Genomic DNA, 22496 nt, shown 5'->3' on the forward strand with positions numbered 1-22496 from the left:
ATTGTGTGCACATCTCTTGCCTGTATTAAGGCCAGGTGCTGGATTTCAAGGCATCAAGGTAAACATCAAAGAGGAAGGAGAAACATCTGCACTTGTTTCTATAGCTCCACAAGAGACTTACTTTATTAAGGCAAAAATGCAACGTTTTCAATTAACTAAACTTTTTTGAAAGTGCAACATTCAAGAATGTGGCCTGCACAAAAATGATTATGAAGCATTTATATTACCTGTTATCATTTGATTACAGTTTGCAGCTACAGTATACAACAAATCTTTATTATTATTTATGGTCTGCTGCAAGTTTCAGTTCTTAAATAACCATTTGAGCTCTGGCCCACTATCTGGTGACTTAACAAACTTACTTGCCGACCCCCTGCACTACTACAGTATCAATACTGTTTTGAGATGCTTTCAGCTTTCCTATTCATTATTTAATTAGTGGTGTAGGGCTTTGCTTAAAGTGCATATGTAATCCTTCATCGAAGGATGTCGTAAATCTGAGGCTGTCTTTGCACGCCACTTGAATGCTTTTGATGAGGGTGTAGGTGTTTGCGTGTTTGCGTGAGAAAGAAGAGAGTGAGGGACAAATAGAGTGCGCATTTGGGTAAGAGGGCACATGTATGTGTATGTGGTAGCGACTGGGAGGGGAGGGACCAGAGATAAATGCCAGATTGTGCATGAAATGGCATGCGTGGCCACCATGACTTGCAGGATTTACAATGAGCTTCATATCATACCGGTATTTCCACTCACGCAACACACAGAGAAAAAGGAGCAGTGCAGGTGTCATGGAAATGGAAATTTAGTGAATGGCTTTAATTCTTATTCCGGCCAATCAGAATTTGCGTCCTCACCGTAGTCTTCAATGTTTGTGTTATGCAATGTTTGTGTTCACACGAACACTCAAAATTGTCCATAATCCATTCATTGTCAATGGGATTTAATGTTTGTGTAGGACAAATTTTGTGCACACACACTAAAAGCTGGAAACTAACTAGCCTGGGGTCCACCTATGCTTTCTATGGCATAGACAGCTCCCGGCAGAATCCGCCGGGAGAATCTAAACGCAGCTGTGCGACATGAGACTAATTTGTTGGAGCGACAGAGAGAGAGAGGAGTGTGTGTGTACGTGTGTGTGTGTGTGTGTGTGTGTGTGTGTGTGTGTGTGTGTGCGTCAATTTAACAAAGGTGCAGACGATCAGAAATCAGCAGAGAGTGATCGACATTTGCACTACTCTATGCCGAATTTAAGTGGACTCGGACCCAGACTTTTTTTTTCTCTCCCTGGAAATAAAAACGTCTGGGTTTCCGAGGCTAGAAACTAACTAACTAACTAATGATTAACTGGACCCAATCTCTAACGGCTGAACTTTAAACTGGTTTCAGTCCATTCATCCTCTTGTGTGTTGGCTAGTGAGGAGACATTTATACTTCAAAGCGCAACAGTATTGCACACAGAGAACAGCTGATATACAAGCTCAACGAGATCACAATAAAAATCCTAATGCAGTTAGAACTTTTCCATTGCATCTTATGAGAGGCAGGGTTCTTGTGCTTCCGGTATGCGCGCGCATGCTGTTGCTCAGCCCCCTCTCAACAACACCCTCCTAGTAGATCTTCCCTCTCACAACAACCACCAGAGCAGGCAGGCTCAGGCTCATACAGTACACTGAGTGCAGAGTCAGTCTGCAGAGTCAATAGAAGGAATGGGCAGAACAGTGTGGTTTCCTCCTGCCTTGGGCCTTCTGGCCTGGCTGTGCTGCTGCTTCGCTCCGGGGCCCGTTCAGGGGGGCAAGGTGCTGGTTATGCCTGTGGACGGGAGCAGCTGGCTCAGCATGAAATTGCTGGTGAAGGAGCTGGCCGAAAGGGACCACGAGGTGCTGGTCCTGGTGCCTGAGACCAGCTTGCTTATTGGGGGTTCGACCAACTACAGGACCGAGACCTTCCCGGTGCCGTTCACCAAGGCCGACCTGGACAACACCCTCAAGAACCTGAACCCGCTGGAGTCAGTGGACGTGTTTGTCGACTTGCAGCTTTTAATGAACTTCACCAGCCTTCAGGTGACAGGCTGCGAGAGCTTGCTGTACAACCAGCCGCTCATGGACGAACTGCGGGGAGCAAACTACGACCTAGTGCTCACCGATCCGTTTCTCCCCTGCGGCCCCATCCTGGCAGAGACATTCGAAATCCCGGCAGTCTATTTCCTGCGCGGACTCCCCTGTGGCCTGGACGGAATGGCCACCCAGTGCCCCTCTCCACCTTCCTACATCCCCATCAATCACTCGGGAAACACAGACAAGATGAACTTTCTGCAAAGAGTCAAGAACTTTTTCATGTACATGGTGGAGTCCATCCTGTGCCGCATCATGTACGCAAGTTTCGATGAGCTGACCGGCAGGTATTTGGGCAATGGCATGACCTACAAGGACGTATTGGGTCATGGCGCGATCTGGCTGCTCAGGTACGACTTCACCTTCGAATGGCCCAAACCCATCATGCCAAACATGGTCCATATCGGTGGCATCAACTGTGGAGGGAGGGCTCCCCTGCCTGCTGTGAGTGTGTAAAGAGCCTGTGCTCTTAGAACCTGGTGTATGTGTAGTGTATGGCATTATAGATGAAGAAATTGTGAAGAAAGAAAATCTGTGAAAAAGATCTATAAGCTTACAACGCGGCAAATTTTGACTCGTGAGCTTGTAGATCGAGTTTGCCATGCAACACTGTCTTACGATGAGAGACGGCTTGAGTGATAAAACCATGTGTGTGCTCCATACTACAAATTCAGGCATAAACGATCCCCTAAAACTGTCAAGTTTCTAGTGGCGGAAAATATTCACCAGCTAACTTCACCAAATGGTGTATTTGTTGTGAAACCCCCTTGTGGCCCTTGGAAGAATGATTACCATAATGACAGTACGGTAATCTCAGAGAGTGTACATGGAACCATGTCAAAACTGGTCATCCTTCAAATTAAAATGATGAGAATCACTGCTAGAGCCCTGCCATATCTTTTCAAATGGGGTCTTGCCCTGAAAATGAATAAATTTACACTCAAGAGTTAAGGATCTATAAGGGTCCATTTGGTTACCAACTCTCCATCATTTAGCTGGGGACCACCTGGAACTCCCTCAAGGACCACTGGTTGTCCCCGGACCACTGTTTGAGAACCACTGTTCTAAATCTATCTAAGCTTAATACATTTTTCTGCGCGCGGACTCGGCACCCAGCCTGGTACCCTAGTCAAAATAGGGCCCTTGAGGAAAATTAATTGGGGAACCCTGTTGTAGTGTCATAACAACGTGAATGTGGGTGTTGCTTCCGTGTGTTGCTTCCACTGCTCTTGCGACTTGCCTTAAAAACATGTGTGTGCGTGGCTGCGCACACACACAACTAAATATCTATCTGTACAATATGTACTGATACTACAATATGTACTACTCATATAGGGAGCACACCAAAAAGGACATTGGCACTCTGCAATTCTTCTCTTTTAGTGCTCTAGTGGAGAATAATGCCCTAAAAGAGCCTCTAGAGTCTAGACCCTGAATATTGTAGTCAAGAGATCATTATGCATCCTTACTCGATGTTCCGTAACCAACTTTGCATTGGAAACTTTTCACGAGGGCAAAATGCCATGTTTAAATGATTATCAGGGCGGATGCAGCTGTGTGTGTGTGTGTGTGTGTGTGTGTGTGTGTGTGTGTGTGTGTGCACGGATGTGTGTATACTGGGAGTTAGCTTGCAGTGTGATAACAACGTGAATGTGGGTGTTGCTTCCACTGCTCTTGTGACTTGTCCTCTGGAAACACTCACAGTGCAGCCTGTGAAATTTGAACCAGGAAAAGGCAGTCCCTTGGACTCTGGCCATTGTTAAACAGAGGAACTTTGGGAGCCTTGTTCTGTTTGCAAGTAGTTGCACGTAGGCCTATCCTACAAATTAAACACTTAAGCCCCATGTTTAACATTTCTCAAACCTTTTCAAAAACGTTATATTTTAATTTAATTATTTCACCTATAACGTCATGCACAAAATAGGGATTAAAATACTCAGCCTATGTTTAATGAATCAAGTATGTACTTCAAATACTCAGCCTATGTTTAATGAATCAAATATGCACTTCAACTACTCAGCCTATTCACAATGTAAGTATCTCTAAAAAAAGACACCAAGATTGAAGTAGAGTCATGTCAACACCAGTATCCCATATGACTTGTCCTTAAAATTCGGCTTTATATATGTGTGTATTGTTATATATTTTTTAACATAACTAGTAAACTGCCATAGAATTTTATAAATCATTCTATACATGTATTATGTGCAGTATGGCTCTCGAGAATAATGGTCTCATTTAATTTAATTTCATCTCCCTGCAGGACGTTGAGGAATTTGTAGAGGGCTCAGGAGAGGATGGTTTTATTGTCTTTACTCTGGGCTCCATGGTATCCACAATGCCTGCGGAGAAGGCAAAAGTGTTCTTTGATGCCTTCAGACAAATTCCTCAAAGGGTAAGCGAAGATAGGATCCCACTAAGGCCGGTATTTTGTATTGTGTTATACTGTTATATGCTGTCGGGCAGAAACCACCTATCTCCATATTAATTAATCTTTTCTGTTTTTTCGTAAATTGAATGTAATGCACAATCTATGTAAAGTGCTTTGGATATGGATTAAGTGTCTTGCCAACACTAAAACAAGAAACACAAATTGTTTATTTTACAAAGCTGATCATTTTCATAAATCTTTATTCAATCTTTCCTGCCTAAGCTGTGAAAGATTTGTCCATTCTGCATATCCTGTAGACTTAAGCACTAATCCTTCCTAACTGAGACATAGAACTTTGATCCTTAACTTGGCCATGAAAAGAAAGAAAGAAAAAAGATACAAGGCCAAACACTACATGATCTCAGGTTCTCAAATTGGGGTCCAGTTTGGGGGTCCACATGAAAAGGTGCTGTTGATGTTTCAGGTTTTATGGAGATACACTGGTGTTGTACCTGAAGATGCACCTAAAAACGTCAAACTAATGAAGTGGCTACCTCAAAATGACCTTCTAGGTACAGTATGCAAGTTCCTGTGCATGTGTAGAAACCTCTATTACTATTTTGAGCTTTAACCACTTAAGCCCAATATACTTTTTCGCACAAATTATAGTGAAAATAGTCAATCTTTAGATGTACTATTGTTGCACAAATTTTGCACAAAGAATACATGAAGTCTCCAAAATACACACAAACCATCCTATCAACGAGGCAGTTTGTTTAATGCCACAATGGCTGACCGAACAAAACTCCTACTAAATGAATTTTCCCAATTTATATCTGTATCATCCAGATGGGCATGAGTCTAAAGTGAAGATGTAAGGGATGGTCACATGTGATGGCCGTTTTGTTAATATCACATCAGAAAGTGTGGGTGTGGGAAGTCCAAACAACTTAGAGGCAATATGGGTAATTAATCGTTTTTGTTAGACATGGACAATATGACATTGAGTGTGTGTGCGTTTGTGTATCTATGGTCTACTCCTCAGGTCATCCCAAGGCCAAAGCCTTCATAACTCACGGAGGGACGCATGGCATCTACGAGGGCATCTGCAACGCCGTTCCCATGGTGATGATGCCACTATTCGGGGATCAGCCGGACAACGTGCACCGCATGGTGTCTCATGGCGTGGCCGAGAGGATCAGCCCGGTCGACGTGACCTCTGAAGAACTGGTGGCCGTGATCAACAAGGTCATCGGTGACAAAGGGTACGAAAGCAGCACTACTCAGTGAAATCCTGAGGGTTAATTTAACCCAGATTTAACACTCATAATTATGATGTCTGATTGATTGAAGTATTTATTAACATTTTGCAGAATGGGTACATTTCACATGAAAGCACAACTCTATACAAAGACTGTTACTGTGGATGACACACTGATAAAGTATTACACTTGCTTATAACAGGGTCCACGATTTTCAGTTCATCAGAACATAAAGGGTGCGTTCGGAAATGCAACCTGAACGCACTGGTGTGCTCTCTTGTCGTTCGTTTAGTCAGTGCACTCGGTGCGTTGTCGTTCGAAAATCCAGTGTGCTGCGCACCGGGTGTGCCGTGTGCCTGCACTGAGCGACCCTAACCTGAAGCTGGGGTTGTCCGGTGTGAATGCCTCACAGCTGTGGTCTGAGCGACCCTAACCTGAAGCTGGGGTTGTCCGGTGTGAATGCCTCACAGCTGTGGTCGTTCGTAAATAAGGCACACTGACTGAACGCACTCTGTGACGTCACCGCCCACCACACTCAACAAACTGACCACATTTCCAGTGCGCATTTCCGAGCGCACCCTTAGAGACGTACAAATATACACTATATTATAAACAGGAAAGGAGATAAAAAGGGAAAAGAAACATACAGTAAGGGGGAAAGGGGGCGGGGGGGGGACTTCAGATTTTACGGGGGCAGTTTCGAATTGCAGCCATTCTTAGGTGCCCTTTGAGAGCGGTTTTGAAGGAGACAATGGATTCGCATGTCTTAATGGCTGTTGGTAGGGCGTTCCACATTTTGGTGGCATAGGAGCGACATTTTTTTATTATGTTGGTAGCCAACATTAATGTGATGAAAAAACAACAAATGAATTAACCGTATGGTAAGTTGTGTTTTGGTACCCTCCACAAACGGTTGGCAAGTTGTCTCAGCTGCATGTGGTAACAAATGTTGCCACATGCGAGCTTGCAGATCTACTTTTGATACTTTTGTGTGACGCTGTAGTATGATCAAGGGCATTCATTTACTGGGAAAGTTAGAATATAGCGATAGGAGGTTTCTGCCCTGATAACAATATACATCTGTCTCTGACTGCCCACAGTTATCAAGAGAGGATGGATACGCTGTCTTCGATCCATTTGGACCGGCCCGTGGAGCCCCTGGACCTGGCTGTGTTCTGGACCGAGTTCGTCATGAGGCATAACGGCGCCGAGCACCTGAAGCCGGGGGCGCATCACCTCAACTGGATCCAGTACCACAGCCTGGACGTCATCGGCCTCCTCATCGTCATCGCCGTCACAGTTATGCTGGTGACGCTGAAATGCTGCTTGTTCTGCGGCCGCAAGTGTTACGCCAAGGTGACCGCAAAGAGGAAGAAGGAGTAGTAGCGCTTTGCAGCGCGGCGCTGTTGATTACGCCGTTTATAAACTACTACACTAATGAGGTGAATGGTGAGGTCGAAGGAATAATTACTGGACGCACTGAGATGTAAAAAAGAAAGCGACTGTGCTATGAAAACGATGCAAAACGTGCGTGTGTGCGTGTGTGCGTGCGTGCGCGAGCACGCGCGCCTCCTTCGGCTCTGGGGAGGCAAACTTCAGTGACGCACAAAGAAGCTTGCCAAGCTTCCGCGTGCAGGGAGGGGAGACCTCTGTTACTGAACAAACACTCTATAGCAACATAGTGATTTAAACTTTTAACAAAAATCTTTTTGTTTTAACCAAAAAATATCACTTGCACTGCGTCTAAGGCTTTTGGTTGAAAAATAAAGTTATTTTTTTACAATTGTTTTCATTGACCTGGTTTCTGATTTCTCACAAAATCTGGCAATACTGCACATACCGTACACATGACCAACCTGCTTGCTTTGTCATGGGTTCAAAAACACCATACGGTACATGTTAAAGGTGCATCCTCTTCCCTCTTATTCCTGTCATTTTCAATCTTCTGTCCATCAAGCAGAAATATCCTGAAATATGCCAGCGCTAAAAACCTACCTTGGTATTGAGGGTTTTCCAGTAAAACCAAAATTCTGAGTTAATTTAACTCTGGTTATTATTAGTTTTTTTTTAAGAATAAAGAGTATTTGATGTGCCGAATGGAATCATGTTCAATCTTCCAGAAAACCCTAAGCATCTCAAATATTTCATGAAAGCAAAGGTAACCCTCTGGCGCCTTGGCATTGTGTTTGAAAATACAAAATGACTATTCTAGTATTCTTTTTTTGTCAGGGCTGGTATGGCCGCATCAATCTGCAATTTTTCTGGTTGGCTGTATGGCTACAAAAACATAATTCTAAATATTGTGATAATTGTTTATGAAACAGCGCTAGTGTGTGGAGGCGTTCTTACGGTTTCACAAATGGCAGATTTTATTTAGCTTTAATCCATGCATGCGCATGAATAACAGGATGACCACAGACTACGGAGTCGTTTCTATACAGACGCGCTTCAGTGTAAAGGTGTGATAATTCCCCCTCACCTCATCTCTGCATGAGTCATGTGAACAACAAACTTGGACCCTCGGTTTCCTGTGGAGGTTTGGAGTGTATATAACTCTATGGGTAATAATAATAATCTTTATTGTCCCGAAGGATATTTGTCTTCACAATCTGTTCAACAGTTCAACACCCACATCAAAAACAACACAGAGCACATAGCACCAAGACAAAAAACAAAACAAAAAACAAAACATGAGTTCCCCACTGTGTACAGAACCATCCTATCGGCGGGGCAGTTTGTTTAATGCCGCGATGGCTGAGGGGACAAAACTCCTACTAAAACAGACCTTTTTCCATGGCAAGGTCCTGTATCTTTGTCCAGATGGCATGAGGTTAAAGAAACGATACAGAGGATGATCAGTGTCATTTGATATCGAGAGTGCTATATGTGATGGCGTTATTGTTCATATCAGAAAGTGTGGGTGTAGGAAGTCCAATGATTTTGGAAGCAATACGGGTGATACTGAAAAGTTTGTTCCTGTTAGGCATGGACAGTATGGTGTAGAAACATGCAGAACAGTACAACAGAACGGGTTGAATAATGCTTTTGTACAGTAATAGCAAAAGATGAGGAGCAACAGATAGTGATCTTAATTTACGGATTACATGGAGTCTTTGCTGAAAGCGTGACTGGATTGATGTAATGTGTTGATCAAACCTAAGTCTATTGTCCAGTGTGAGTCCAAGATATGTGAAGCTGTCTACCTGTTCTATTGTTTTACCATTAATGAGGAGTGGGTTAAGTCCAGTGTGGGTTGTTGTTTCAATGACCAGTTCTTTTGTTTTGACCACATTCAACTCTAGATAGTTGTCAGTGCACCACTGTGTGAAATGAGAAATGGTATTCTGATAGACCGTAATAGAGTTATTGTCATGGAGCAGTCCGAGAATGGCAGTGTCATCAGAGTATTTAAAGTATGTGATGTTAGTGGGTGAGGGGCTAATACAGTCATTTGTGTACAGAGTGTAGAGGAAGGGGCTGAGGACACAGCCTTGAGGGGCCCCTGTGTTGGTGATGGCAGTTGATGAAAATGATGTACCTACTTTAACTGTTTGTGGTCTATTGCTCAGGAAGCTGTGAGTCCAGTGTATGAGAAGTGGGGGGATGTTGAGCTGATGCAGTTTCTTGCAGTTTCTTGGGTATAGAACTCCTGTTGGCAGATCACCAAAACCAGCTCAAACTGTTCACATACAATGATGCTCCTCTACATCATAGCTGTGCTTCAGCTGCTGTCCTTCACTGGTAAGATAAATTCTTTTTATTGGCTTTCTAGTTATTTTTCAAAGTTTCATTCAAATGTAAAAAGACAATTATCTCAGTTGAATCATTGAATATAATGGAAAATATTGTTCAACCTTGATATTGACCCTCTATGACTGAGGCTATGAAATAATTTAGCGTGATTCAATTAATTGTATGTAATTAAAGATACTGGTATAAGATCTTTTTTGTTATATTCTATACAAATTATAATTGTATTCTTCATTGTATTGATTAATTTGGAGGCCAATCAAAATGCCTTCACGGGCAGGAAGAGCGTAGACTACTTAATAATAAAACTTAATAACTAATACTGCCTTATTATCTACATATGTACCGCAACCTTAAGTTTCCAGACATGAACCTGTGACAGACGCCACCTAGTTACCGTACAGCCACATGATCACTCAGGCTTTTGCAACTTGTTGTATTTTACTCTGGAATCACTTAAGATTTGTATTATTGGCAGTGGCAGCAGTGGCATTTCTGTGGTAACTGAATCGCAACTGTTACAAAACCTTATCCTGTTATTGCAATCTTAGGGGCATGCCATGGTTAGTATCTGCAGCTACAACAACCACAACTTTCCATTTCCGGTTCCGCCTGCAGATCTGTTGCATGTATACCCCCCCCCCCCTATTATTTAACCTTAATTGTTGTAGGGCAGAAACCTATTGTCTCCATATTATAACTTTTGATGTCTCCCCCCCCCCCCTAAATTAACGCCCTACGTGATCATAGCGCCATAGCATCAAAAGTAGCAGATCTATGAGCTTGAAACCTGAGCCTGATAAAACATCAAATTTAAGTTCCATTTTCTATTTCACTGTCTGTTTCAGTGAGTCAAGACTCAAAAGGTTGTTCAGACAGACTCATGTATGCATTTGATTAACGGTTAACCACTTGAACCTTAGCGTCCATATATATATGTGACTAACATTCGGATTAGCACATTTACAGTCCCAACGTGCCACGGCACATTGTGACCTTGTTCATCGGCTGGCCTATTTTGCTATAGTACTGGTCAAACCAAATTCAGACCCTGATATGATACCGTTTGTTACATATCATATTCTTATAGTACAGATTGCTTATTTTGTGTGTATAATGTGCATGATTTGACAAGATTTTCAAATAAAAAATATACAAAAATATAATATTCAGTCCTAGGTTATGTGTTTTACATTCTTATTCTGTGTTTTTCATATAAGGGGCTTCTGAGAGCGGCATAGTGGGAGGAAAGGAATCCAAGCCTCATTCCAGGCGCTACATGGTGGAACTTCAATGCCGTGGAGGTCATGTTTGTGGAGGCATTCTCATTCGAAAAGACTTTGTTCTAACCTCTGCACATTGCAAAAAAGATTGCAAAATGTGAGTTTATTTTTCTTATTTAGAACCAGTGTTAATTTACTTTGACTATGATTAAGACAAAAAGACTAAGCTTTTGCTATTTAGTTTGGCTAAGATGACCTGTAGACTAAGGGCCGGGCTACACTGGGGACGGAATTGGCAAGTGCTCTATTTTTCCGTGTCCTTGGGAGTTACGCAGCTTCAGAGGGAAAAAAACTCTCTGCTGGCTGCAGCCACTTATCTGCTTCCGTTCCACTCCACCCGTGGTGCGGTTCCGTTCCGTCCCCAGTGTCGCCTGGACGGAAGACTAATCAATTTCTAGACTAAAAGACTAAGATTTTGATATTTCGTCAACTAAGATTAAACAATTTCAGTCGACTAAAAACTAAATGGTGTGTTATTCAAAAGACTAAGGGTAAAACCTAAATATAATTCATTTATACAATTAATAATGTAATACTGTATATCAAGGCTATTTAACCTTAATTTTGGTTATATTTCAGTGATGACATGATGGTAGTACTTGGAGCACACAACATAACCAAAGATGAGAAGAGTCAACAAAATATCTCAGTGGCTGGGTACCTTCCACATCCTAAATATGATGGCAAATTCAAAAATGACATTATGTTACTGAAGGTAATCCTTTCTCTGTCTTTCAGGAGGAAAAGGTTTCAAATGTTCTAACTGAATACCTTTATTATAATGGCAGATGTAGCTATACATCCCCCACCCACACACACACTGGCATTTCTGGTACATATTCCCCTTGTGGTTAGTCAATGGCACCTCTAATCTTGCTCAGCCTGCCACACACATTTTTACTTGCATTACTGAAGTAAGATTATCTTGGTATTTATTATAAGCTACTTAAAGCCTCAGTTTGTCCACAATAGTGCAGTATAGAGTAAGGTACAATACTTAACATTTATTATACAGTAAGCTGAATTAAGCCTCAGTGTGATTTTGCTGTTACCACAAAAGTGCAGTATAGAGTATAGTACAATATGTTCTGAACATTTATTATTTATAAGCTACTTGAAGCCTCGGTCTGATTTTTGCAGTTGAACACAAGAGTGCAGTATAGAGTAAGGTACAATTATGTTCTGAATAGAGAATGCGAGATGTTTGCTTGTGCTTACTGTACATACTGCGGAACATCGGAACAACAACTTATTTCTGCTAAATCACGTGACATAAATTCTGTGACTTCACTTCACACATAGAAAGAGTTGATCTGAGAGCTGCTCTGTCCTCTTTTGCAGTTAAAGTCAAATGCCAAACTGAACAAGAATGTGAAGACCATTGGACTACCCAAGTGGAATGAGAAAATCCACGCCAACACCAAGTGCTTGGTGGCTGGCTGGGGCCGAACTGACCCCAGTACTAACGCCCCTCCCTCTGACGTACTGAGAGAAACCACCGTCAAGATGCAGGCCGGTGCTGAATGTAAGAAAAAGTGGCAAGACTACTTCTCCAATGACCAGATGATATGTACCCACACTGATGGAAAGAAGGCGGGAATCTGCCAGGTAATGGAACGGAAATGTTAAGTTAAGAATCAGACAAATTGTGTTAAGAAATTCTGCCATCATCATCATTGAAGGACTTCACTTCACTCCTCTCCTGTGGGGGGCGGCAGTGGCTCAGGAATAGTGACCTGATGGCAACCTTGAGCAAGACTGAACCCTACAGTAATTGCTCCCGATGTGCAGGGTGGTGCCTTGCATGGTTTCCTCGGGCATCGGCGTATGAATGCGTGTGTGAATGCGTGAATGTAATTCACAATATATGTAAAGCCGCTATATCAATTTACCATTGACCATTTATGCCTAGCCCTAACCTCACAGAAATTATGCCTAAACCTAACCTCAAATACCAGCTTGGTGGCTTGTTGTTAGAGTGTTTGATTCCTGGTCGGGTCATACCACAGACTCTGAAAAATGGAACCCAGTGCCACCCTACAAAATCAAGGGTTGGATTGGGGGTAAGTCCCTGCGACATACTATAGTACCATGTAGTTGTACATCATATCGACAAAGGGGTGTACTTTACTTGTACATCAAGCTGCCTCACACCTATGGGCCTCATGGATCGGTAACAAGAATACTCGCCGCATTTACCCTTTTTGCCGAGTTATCTTGACAACTCGCCAAAACGTGTAGAAAACTCGCCAGAATGTTAAGAAGAATCGCCGCGGGACGACTCATCTTCACATTCTGGCGAGTTTTCTACACTATTTGGGGCACTTGCAAGTTTCTGAATGTTCTCAGAGCCTGCATCTCCGCATGCTGGGGGTGTCTGATCATCTACCCACAACGTGTGCTCACGAACACATTAAGAATAAATCAGGCATCTCCATGGATCAGCAAGGCTTACTGAACCTCAAATACACGCCCACCGGGGCGAAATACCTGGGAAAGAGAGAGTTCGATACAATATTGATGTCTCTTTATTTTTTCCTTGTAGGGAGACTCAGGTGGTCCACTCATCTGTGCCGGCAAGCTACATGGTATATCTGCCTTTACATCGGGTGGTAGATGTGATGACCCATTCTACCCACATGTGTTCATTAAAGTCCCTTTCTTTAGCCAGTGGATCAAAACGGAGATGAACGGGTGAGGATGTGTTGCATATTGTTGCTGTCGGGGCAGAAACCTCTTATCTCGATAATTTATTTTAACTTTTTTGTAAATTTAACGCCCTACAAAAGCATCAAATGTAGCAGATCCGCAAGCTCGAAATGCAGGGCAAAGCGGCGTGTTTGGAGCTTGTAGATCTGCTTCTTTTGCCGTGTTTGAATTTTTAATCCTGAAAACAGTTTTGGAGATAATGTGGTTTCCACCCGACAGAGAAGATATAAGGCCATGGAAGAGGTTGACAGTTTCTACAGAGCAATACAACACACTGTAAACAGCAACAACAACAAAAACGATTAGGATTTATTTTTTGTAAATCTTGTCAAATCATGTGAATATTATACACACAAAATAAGCAATCCATGTCCTATAGCAGCAAAACTAAGGAATAAAGTTGGTGTATTGTATAGACAGAGTTGTACTCGAAGGAACTCATCACATGTATAAGTATATTTCCCCACACAGTCTATCCATCTAGCCATCTTTCACTGTTAACACACAGACAGCCTCTGGCAGTCGAATAGCATTTGAAATAAAGCATTGAAACATTACAAAAATCATATATTATCTTTTAACATGATCGCTGAAGCTAGTAGCTTATTAATCCTATCCTTATTACATAGTTATATTAACAAGGAGAAATTTGAAAAAAAGAAGACGTACTGTACATACACACATACATACATAGACACATTCAAACGACATTCAAAGACAAAAAAACAATAACAAACACAATGAAACAAAAATAGAGTATTGTAAATAGATCCTAATAACAATCCAGCATTTGTTCCTATTAACAAATTACCAATCAATGACCAATCAATCAATGATTCAGTCATTCGATTTTGTATTTATCCAATATAGCATGTTTGAGCTTTTTATTTATTTTAATTGTATTACATTTTTATTTTCTTTAATAATATGGGGCAAGTCATTCCATAGTTTCACACACGAACAGAAATACACATACTTTTCAGTGTGGTGTTAACACTTGGTTGTTGGATGTTTAGTACCCCTCTCAGCTCGTACCTATTCCCTATCCCTATTTTGGATGTTGTCTGGAAGTAATTTATATCTAGCTTTATATAATATTTGTGCAGTTTTAAAATCAATTGATGTATGGGAGTTCAAAAAGAGTTTATTGGTGTGTTCTTGATATCCTACATTGTTTACTGTTCTTATTGCTTTTTTCTGCATTATGTTAATTGCTTGAAGGTTACTTCTGTAGGTATTACCCAACACCTCCACACAATAGGTGAGATATGGTGTAATTAAGGTGCAGTACAGTGTTTGTTATAATCTGATCGCCCATGGCTGTGTACGTGTACGTGAGAGCACAGTGTACTTGATATGTATTGTATCACAGTGTACTTGTTATGTATTGTGTAGTGCCTGAACTGTAGCATACTTTAATAGTTAGGCTACGAGAGACATCTTGGTGACAGCAAGGTCAGCCTTGCTGCAGTAGGCACGTTATTATGTCTGATATCTTGTGGTCACGTCAGTTGGGATCCAGCTCTATATATGTTCCTGTATGTGTAATAAACTTGGTGAACCTTTAGCTGATACTGTCTCGTGTCGCGTTATTGTTCTCCCGGGCCCGCCGCCGCCGTACCAAGGTATACTTCAACCGGATTGTCACACACCACCCAGCTGGCACACACTACCTGTCTGTCAAACCAGACGAGGGTCCAGTACTTAGAGTTTACAACAGTGTTCAGTGAGTCAAAGTTTAAAACCTCTCGCTAGTTTGGAACGGATGTAATGTATATGAGTTTTGATTGTGGTAACACTGTTGTGTTATTGTCACTATGGTACTGACAAAAAAGGATCAATTAAAACTTAGCTGACTGGGTGGGATCTCTTCTCGGGTGAAATAGCTCTTCTCTGTTAACTATAGAGGGAGGGGAAAAAATATTCTGTTCTCTGGCGCTCCTAAGGAAATACACAGGCCATTGAGGCCAAGAATAACATTTCACACAGCAACAATGGCCACAGTTTCCTTGCAAGCATACTTCACTGAAAAGGTGTGATAATTCTCTTTACCTTGTATTCTGTATGAGTCATTCGAACAACAAACATCGACCCTCAGAGTTTCCTGTGGAGGGTACAACACTGACAGTCAAACTGATCATCTATTCTATATCATAATTGTCTCCACCAGGCCGAAGGCATGGGGTGAGAGTATGTTATGCACTCCGTCCGTCCGTCCATCCGTCCGTCTGTGGACAGCTAATCTCTGGCACCGTTGGCTTGATCGCAGCCACACTCTGCCACACTCCCTGGATGCCAGAGCTGAACCTCTGCCCCAAAGTTTTCACATTGGCCTGTTATAGCACCACCAGGAGGCCGCTTTTTGCAAAAATATTTTGACAGTACACCTACAGATTTTGTCCAAACATCACACAAATTGGTACACAGTCCCTCTATAGCCATTCAACGTAACAGGTCTTTCAGATTTTTCAGACTCCATCCTGATTGGCTAAGATTGGCTTCCAAAGTTCGCAGGAGTGCTCCGTTTCAAACAAAATGTGTGATTTCCGTGAAATTTTGCATGCACATTCCCACTAGGCCGAGGACGAAATGCCACTTGAAAATGTTCTACTCAGCCTCATGGTGGTGTTATAAGTGGCCGATTAGTGTTTTTACCTATATTCCATCCTGATTGGCTAAGATTGTCTTCCAAGGTTTTCAGGGCCTTCTGTATGACATGACGTCATCAAATTGAATAAGCATATTTTTGCAGTTTTGAAATGCATAACGTACAAAATGTGTCTATATATCCTGATATCAATCGTTTTTTTCTTTTTATCCTTTTATAAAATACTTCTCAAACTAAGGCTGGTTGTCTAGGTTAGAACCCGCTGCAGTGGTGTCCGGTGAAAACGTAACCAGGATGCCGGAATATCTGACACAACAATGTCTGGGTTGTAAAGCCAGGTACTGTATCGCTGAGAATATCTGGGTTGTAAAGCCAAATATCCTGTCTCGTACGGAAAGTCTCTCACGAGGAGCTTAGCCAATACTGCTCACTTCTCTCTAAATCTCTTCTAGGGTTCGACTGGGTGCTTGTCACGATAACGATGCCAGTCAACTGGATGCGTGTCACAATGATACCCATAGTCCATTGACCTGATCAAATCAAATCAAGCTTTATTTATATAGCACATTTAAAACAAGTAAGTGCTTGTGTGCTTACACAATAAAATCTAGAAACAAAATACAAAAACATCAAACAAGTATGGACAAAAAAATAAATCAAGAATGATCAAAGGCAATAGAAAAGAGATGAGTCTTAAGAAGAGACTTAAATAGTTCAATGGACTCAGCACTTTTAATATAAAACGGGAGGCTATTCCAGAGAATGGGTGCTGCAACAGCGAAGGCACGATTACCTCTGGATGTTAGATTGGATGGGGGAACAGTCAAAAGCAGCTGGCCGGCAGACCTCAAAGGTCTAGCTGGAGTATAATCATCCAAGAGGTCAGATAAGTATGCCCATGTAAAGATTAATAAACAAATAAAAGTATCTTAAAATCAATTCGAAACTTAACAGGGAGCCAGTGAAATCTAGCTAAAATGGGGGTGATGTGGTCACGTTTTCTGGTGCACGTAAGGAGGCGAGCAGCTGCATTTTGAACCAGCTGCAAGTGCCTAAGAGAAGACTGTGCGATGCCGACATACATTACAATGCATTGCAGTAATCTAACCGTGACAAAATAAATGCATGGATGGCCATTTCCAATTGTTTGGGAGGGAGATATGGTTTGATTTTAGATGGGAGTCTGAGTTGGAAGAAACTGCTTCTTAAGTTCTTACCACGGAGCTAATCTGTTCATCGAAGGTGAAGTTATTATCAAAGGTAACACCTAGGTTTTTGACGGCTGAACGAATATTAGGGTTGCTGATGAAACGGCTTCTTACCACGGAGCTAATCTGTTTATCGAAGGTGAAGTTATTATCAAAGGTAACACCTAGGTTTTTGACGGCTGAACGAGCCCCATATGGAGCTTTATAGGTGAAAGCCTTCGTTACACCTTTATTTATCCAGGTTTGGTACGCTGAGCATGAATGCTCTTTTTCAACAACACCCTGCTTCACAATCCCACAGTGACACACATTAGCTCTATGTATTCAATTCGTAAATACATGCCATAATAAGACATAGGCTACAATACAAGAGATCATCAATACTAAAAGTATATTTACAGAGAAAGGGGGGTGGGGGGGGGGGGGATTTTTGGCAAGCTATAGAAAAAGTTGCAAATTGCTCTTTGAAGAAGAATGAATGTATCCCTATGTTTGTGCCGAATCTGGAGGGAAAGATCAGTGGAGCTCCTTAAGGTGTTGTGCTTTTGGGGGTTAGTCTACACACATGGGCACTGGTCCCTTGAGTATTTTGAAGACCAGGCCCATTGTAAGTTGCTCTCCTCTGTCCTCTAGCAGACTATCCCAGACTATTATTCAATACGGAGGTCTCCCGGTCTCTTCAAGTCAGGATAGCAATTTCGTAAAGTGATATGTGAAAATGTGAAGTGATATGAAACAAAAGAATAGCACAAGTCTATGGTAGGACTATAGTGTCCTAAATACAGGATGAAACAGGACAAAAGGCACTATGAACATTGAACACATGGCCATCACCCTAGGGGACCGTCCACGACACCGGGTGTGGGAACTACTTACTGTACGACTTGCCGCACCCGTGCTACTGATACGCTGAGTTGGTGGGACCCGGCATCGTATGTCCAAAGGAGAGAGCTCTATCGACGGGGTGCATAGGTTGTATTTGTACGATTAATGACCGGTCTAACCAAATGACTAGTCTAAACTAAGTACTGCACCCCTATCGACGCTTACATAAGATTCAACAAGGGGGTGACGTCGCTCTGAAACAATAGGTCTGGGAATGCCCATATGGATTATTTTTTTATTTACGTTATCGGGCAGGGTAGGGCCAGTGCAGTTACAGTAGGGCCCAGGTTGGGCCGGGCCTACATTTTTGGGCATGTTGAGAACTCTAGTATTCGCTGGCTGCCGGGTGTGGCTGCGCTAATAATTTTGGGGCGGGCATGTCTAGAGTTTGAATGGACAGGTATCAGTCAAAAGGGAGACATCGAAGAAGGATGAGTGGGGAAGCATCAACATAATGGAATGTCAGAACAGGTCAGCTCCATATATGGAGATCTAAGGGTTTGAGGTAAGATGTAGAGTTGCTGGCCGGCTCCATATATGCAGATATAGGTGATGATCCAGTCTTCTCCATCCAGGGTTTGATGAAGGTCAAGGGTTTGATCAAGGGTTGGATTGGGGGTAAGTCCCTGCGACATACTAGCGTCATGTCCAGGGGGTGTACTTGTACATCAAGCTGCCTCACGCTACAGAAACAGGAGATAGGCTCCTGCCCTATGGGCCTCATGGCTCGGCAAAGCTACTTACTTACTAGGGTTTGATGAGGTCAGTGTCGTGATCTTCATATATGGAGACGGCCATATATGGACTATGGTGTGACGGACTGACAACCATAGCGTCGTGTCAGGAGGTGTGACGGACAGACAGACGTACTGACAGGTTTTGTAGGTTTTCATAGTAATCGGCGACCTACCGTGGCAATAAAGCCACATTAGTGGTCTAAACTCTAAAGTAACGAAGTAATATTATTAATATTATTTAATATTATTACAAAAAATATATAGATTAACCACTTCAACTAATATACAGTAGGCCTATATATAACTACACTTTGGCTATTTAATGTAAAGTGATGTATTGTGAGCTTGTATAGGTTGGCTATTTCCAAAAGATCTTCATACATGCAAACTTGTGAAATGGAACTGCATAATGAGCACTTTTGCTTTTGGTACTTTGAGTATATTGTGATGCCAATAATTTTGTACTCTTACTCCTGTACATTTTGAACACGGAACTTTTACTTGTAACAGAATATTTATACATTGTGGTACTGGTATTGATACTTTTACAAAAAATCTGTACTTCTTCCACCACTGGAGAAGACAACAACACATTGAAACAGCCCTGGAACTGTCTAAACTAGAGATCTATCTATCTATATTTTCCTATTCATTGCCAAAACAAGTGTCGAAACATAAAATTGAGAAACTAAGTACAGTTGGAGGGCGGTACAGCATCATGTTAAACAAAGCTATGTCACATTGCAACATTATATTCACTAGTCCTTACCCGTTGTGAGATATTTGCCCCCCCTTGTGGCCGTGAAGGGTACTGCGCCCGGGTGCGTTTGTAATTGACTAATAAATAAATTAATAATCATTAATGTGTCAAATCGAAAAAAGGGCTTCGTTACGCCCTCCATATGCATAATGGTCAATGCCTGTGTGAAAAGTGGGAGTGATTGGTGCAGGCAGTAAGGAGTTACGGCACTGTTTCTGACACACGGACACACACTCAGACATTCGGTTCATTATAGTATGATGTTAGCAAAATCAAATCAAATCAAATCCAACTTTATTTTTAGAGCACATTTACAAAGACCAGAAGGTCAACCAATGTGCTGTAAAAGATCATAAAACAAGCATACAATCAACACAAATATTACACAGGTTTATTAGGTCAAACATCATTGAAAGCCAGGGAGAAGAGATGAGTTTTAACTTTTAAGTAAAGATTTAAAGGCCTCTAAGGAGCGGGCAGACTTGATATGTAGGTGCAGACAGTTCCAGAGGTTGGGGTCGGCCAATGAAAAAGGTCGCCTCTGGACCTGTAATTGGAATTGGGCACAGTCAGGAACAGCTGGTCAGCTGACCTCAGGGCCCTGGCTGGGGTGTAAGCATGGGTCTATGAGGACCGATAAATACAGGGAAAACAAATAATAAAATCTTAAAATCAATTGAATCAATTCTGAAAGCAAGGGTATATAAAGCAATCTTTCTAGATTTTGCAGTCACTTTTGGGACAATTAGCCACATTTTCCACAAAACTATTTAAAATGGTATAAAAATGTGTTTAAAGTTAGCAGCTTGTTAATATAGTATAGGTCTATGTCAGAGGTCCACTCGGTACAGATGCAGCAAACAATAGTTCTTAGGGTGGTTGTATTCCATTGGCTAACCTTCTTTTCTTTTATCACAACAGTTCACAAATATTGCTGCTGTGTTTGCACATTGTTGTATTTATCCCAGTAGGTTTGGAAGGTCTTTGTCGTTGGTCATGTTCTCAAACTCACTTTGGGTGTAGCCACTGTGCTGCATGCAGGGTCCTGCTCCCTGGAGACCTGCATGGCTGCATTCCACTGCTAAGTTGTTTACAATGTGTATACACATGACACATTATGTAAACAAACATGGAACCACAATTGTACAAGTTTAGGTTGCTGACTGCGTGTTATTTCTGCATGAGGCCACACCGACAGTATGTCTCCTCCTGACATTCTCCTAATGAGTTTCTTTCTATGGTTCTATAGTTCTTTCATCGCGTGTGCCTGTGTTGAGAACCCGTCTAAATAGGTCAGTCTGCTATCTAATGTGCTAAGCAGGGAGTAAGTACAAGTGCTGTACAATGATATGGACATGGAATACAGGCAACTGAGGCAAGATTGTGTGCACATCTCTTGCCTGTACTATTAAGGCCAGGTGCTGGATGTCAAGGCACCAAGGCAAACGCCAAAGAGGAAGAAGAAACATCTGCAGCTCCACAAGAGACTTACTTTATTATGGCAAAAATGCAATGTTTCAACCCTTTAGGGTCTTCACTCTTCATCAGGAAAGTTTGCCTGATGAAGACCTAGACTAAAGGGTCGAAACGTTGCATTGCACCGTCTTAACCTATGTGACTGTTACTATGAGTACCAGTAGGGGCAAAAGTGGTGTTTCTGTTGTGCCAAAAACAGAGAGAGAAAGATAGTGTTGCACGGTTGCCTACTAATGAGAGAGAGAGGGGGGGGGGGGGGGGGGAGAGGGGAGTTGCACCACTCAGTTCACACGGGTGTGATTGTTTATTAATTAACAATCAATATTATATGTATATATTAGATGGTCTGCTTCAATAACCATTTGATTTTGCTCTGGCCAACTATCTGGTGACTTAACAAACTTACTTGCCGACCTCCTACTACAGTATCAATACTGTTTTGAGATTTTTAAGCTTTCCAGTCGTGTAGGGCTTTGCTTCATATGTAATGATTGGTGAAGGATATCATAAATCTGATGTTATCTCCCTCCCAGCAAGTGCTGTGTCAGCGGCAGCCTGTCTGTGTGGGTGTTTGCTTCCTGCAAACGGCTGTCTTCGCACACCACTTGAATGCTTTTGATGAGGGTGTAGGTGTGTGCGTGTTTGCGTGAGAAAGAAGAGAGTAAAAGACAAATGGAGGGAGCTATTGGGTAAGAGGGCACATGTATGTGGTAGCACGCAATTACACTACAGTATGTGTGAGTGTTGACTGAAAGGGGAGGGACCAGAGATAAATGGGCCAGATTGTGCATGAAATGGCATGCGAGGCCACCATGACTTGCAGGATTTACAATGAACTTCATATCATATTTCCACTCACGCAACACACAGCAGAAAAGGAGCAGTGGAAATGGAAATGTCATGGAAAATGTAGTGAATGGCTTTAAAAATGGCGTTCAAATGCACTTTCTTAGCAGTCAGTCAATGCTGACTTTTAGGTGCTATTTATAAGCCTTATCACACCTAAAAGTCTGCATTGGCATGATTGGCTGACTGCAAAAAGACAATGCTTGACTCAAAAGCAACTATAATGTGACGAATGCAAAAATTTGTTTTGTGAAAGTATTTTGCACACAACAAATCGAACCTGTGTGAGTAAGATTTCAAAAGTAATATCACACCCTTGTGAAGTGAGGGGCGATCTTATCATCGTACATCATCATACATCATCTCATTCCGGCCAATCAGAATGTGCATCCTCACCTTCGTCTTCAATGTTTGTGTTCACCCAAACACTCTAAATTGTCCATTCATTGTCAATGGGATTTAATGTTTGTGCACACACTAAAAGCTGGAT

The 22496-nt window shown here is 42.1% G+C and overlaps 3 protein-coding genes across 3 annotated transcripts in view; 2 read left to right on the plus strand and 1 right to left on the minus strand.

Moving 5' to 3' along the window:
- Window positions 1-1650: 1650 nt before the first annotated feature.
- LOC310867171 (UDP-glucuronosyltransferase-like) lies at window positions 1651-7488 on the plus strand. Its single transcript, XM_083777030.1, has 5 exons — window positions 1651-2555; window positions 4375-4506; window positions 4967-5054; window positions 5528-5747; window positions 6845-7488. Exons 1-5 carry the CDS (start codon window positions 1707-1709, stop codon window positions 7125-7127), a joined length of 1572 nt encoding a protein of 523 aa, XP_083633156.1. The 5' UTR covers window positions 1651-1706; the 3' UTR covers window positions 7128-7488.
- Window positions 7489-9409: 1921 nt separating this feature from the next.
- LOC310866535 (granzyme B-like) lies at window positions 9410-13949 on the plus strand. Its single transcript, XM_083776176.1, has 6 exons — window positions 9410-9485; window positions 10715-10867; window positions 11356-11492; window positions 12119-12385; window positions 13323-13471; window positions 13706-13949. The coding sequence occupies exons 1-6, from the start codon at window positions 9437-9439 to the stop codon at window positions 13764-13766; spliced, it is 816 nt and encodes a 271-aa protein (XP_083632302.1). The 5' UTR covers window positions 9410-9436; the 3' UTR covers window positions 13767-13949.
- rabl3 (RAB, member of RAS oncogene family-like 3) overlaps window positions 10183-22496 on the minus strand; it is a 32313-nt gene continuing 19999 nt past the window's right edge. Inside the window, exon 9 of the transcript XR_014569931.1 lies at window positions 10183-10204. The gene's annotated coding sequence lies outside the window, so the exon portion shown is untranslated. The remainder of the gene's footprint in view (window positions 10205-22496) is intronic.

This window comes from Protomyctophum parallelum, assembly GCF_964188405.1.
Source record: "Protomyctophum parallelum genome assembly, chromosome: 11".
Classification (NCBI taxonomy): domain Eukaryota; kingdom Metazoa; phylum Chordata; class Actinopteri; order Myctophiformes; family Myctophidae; genus Protomyctophum; species Protomyctophum parallelum.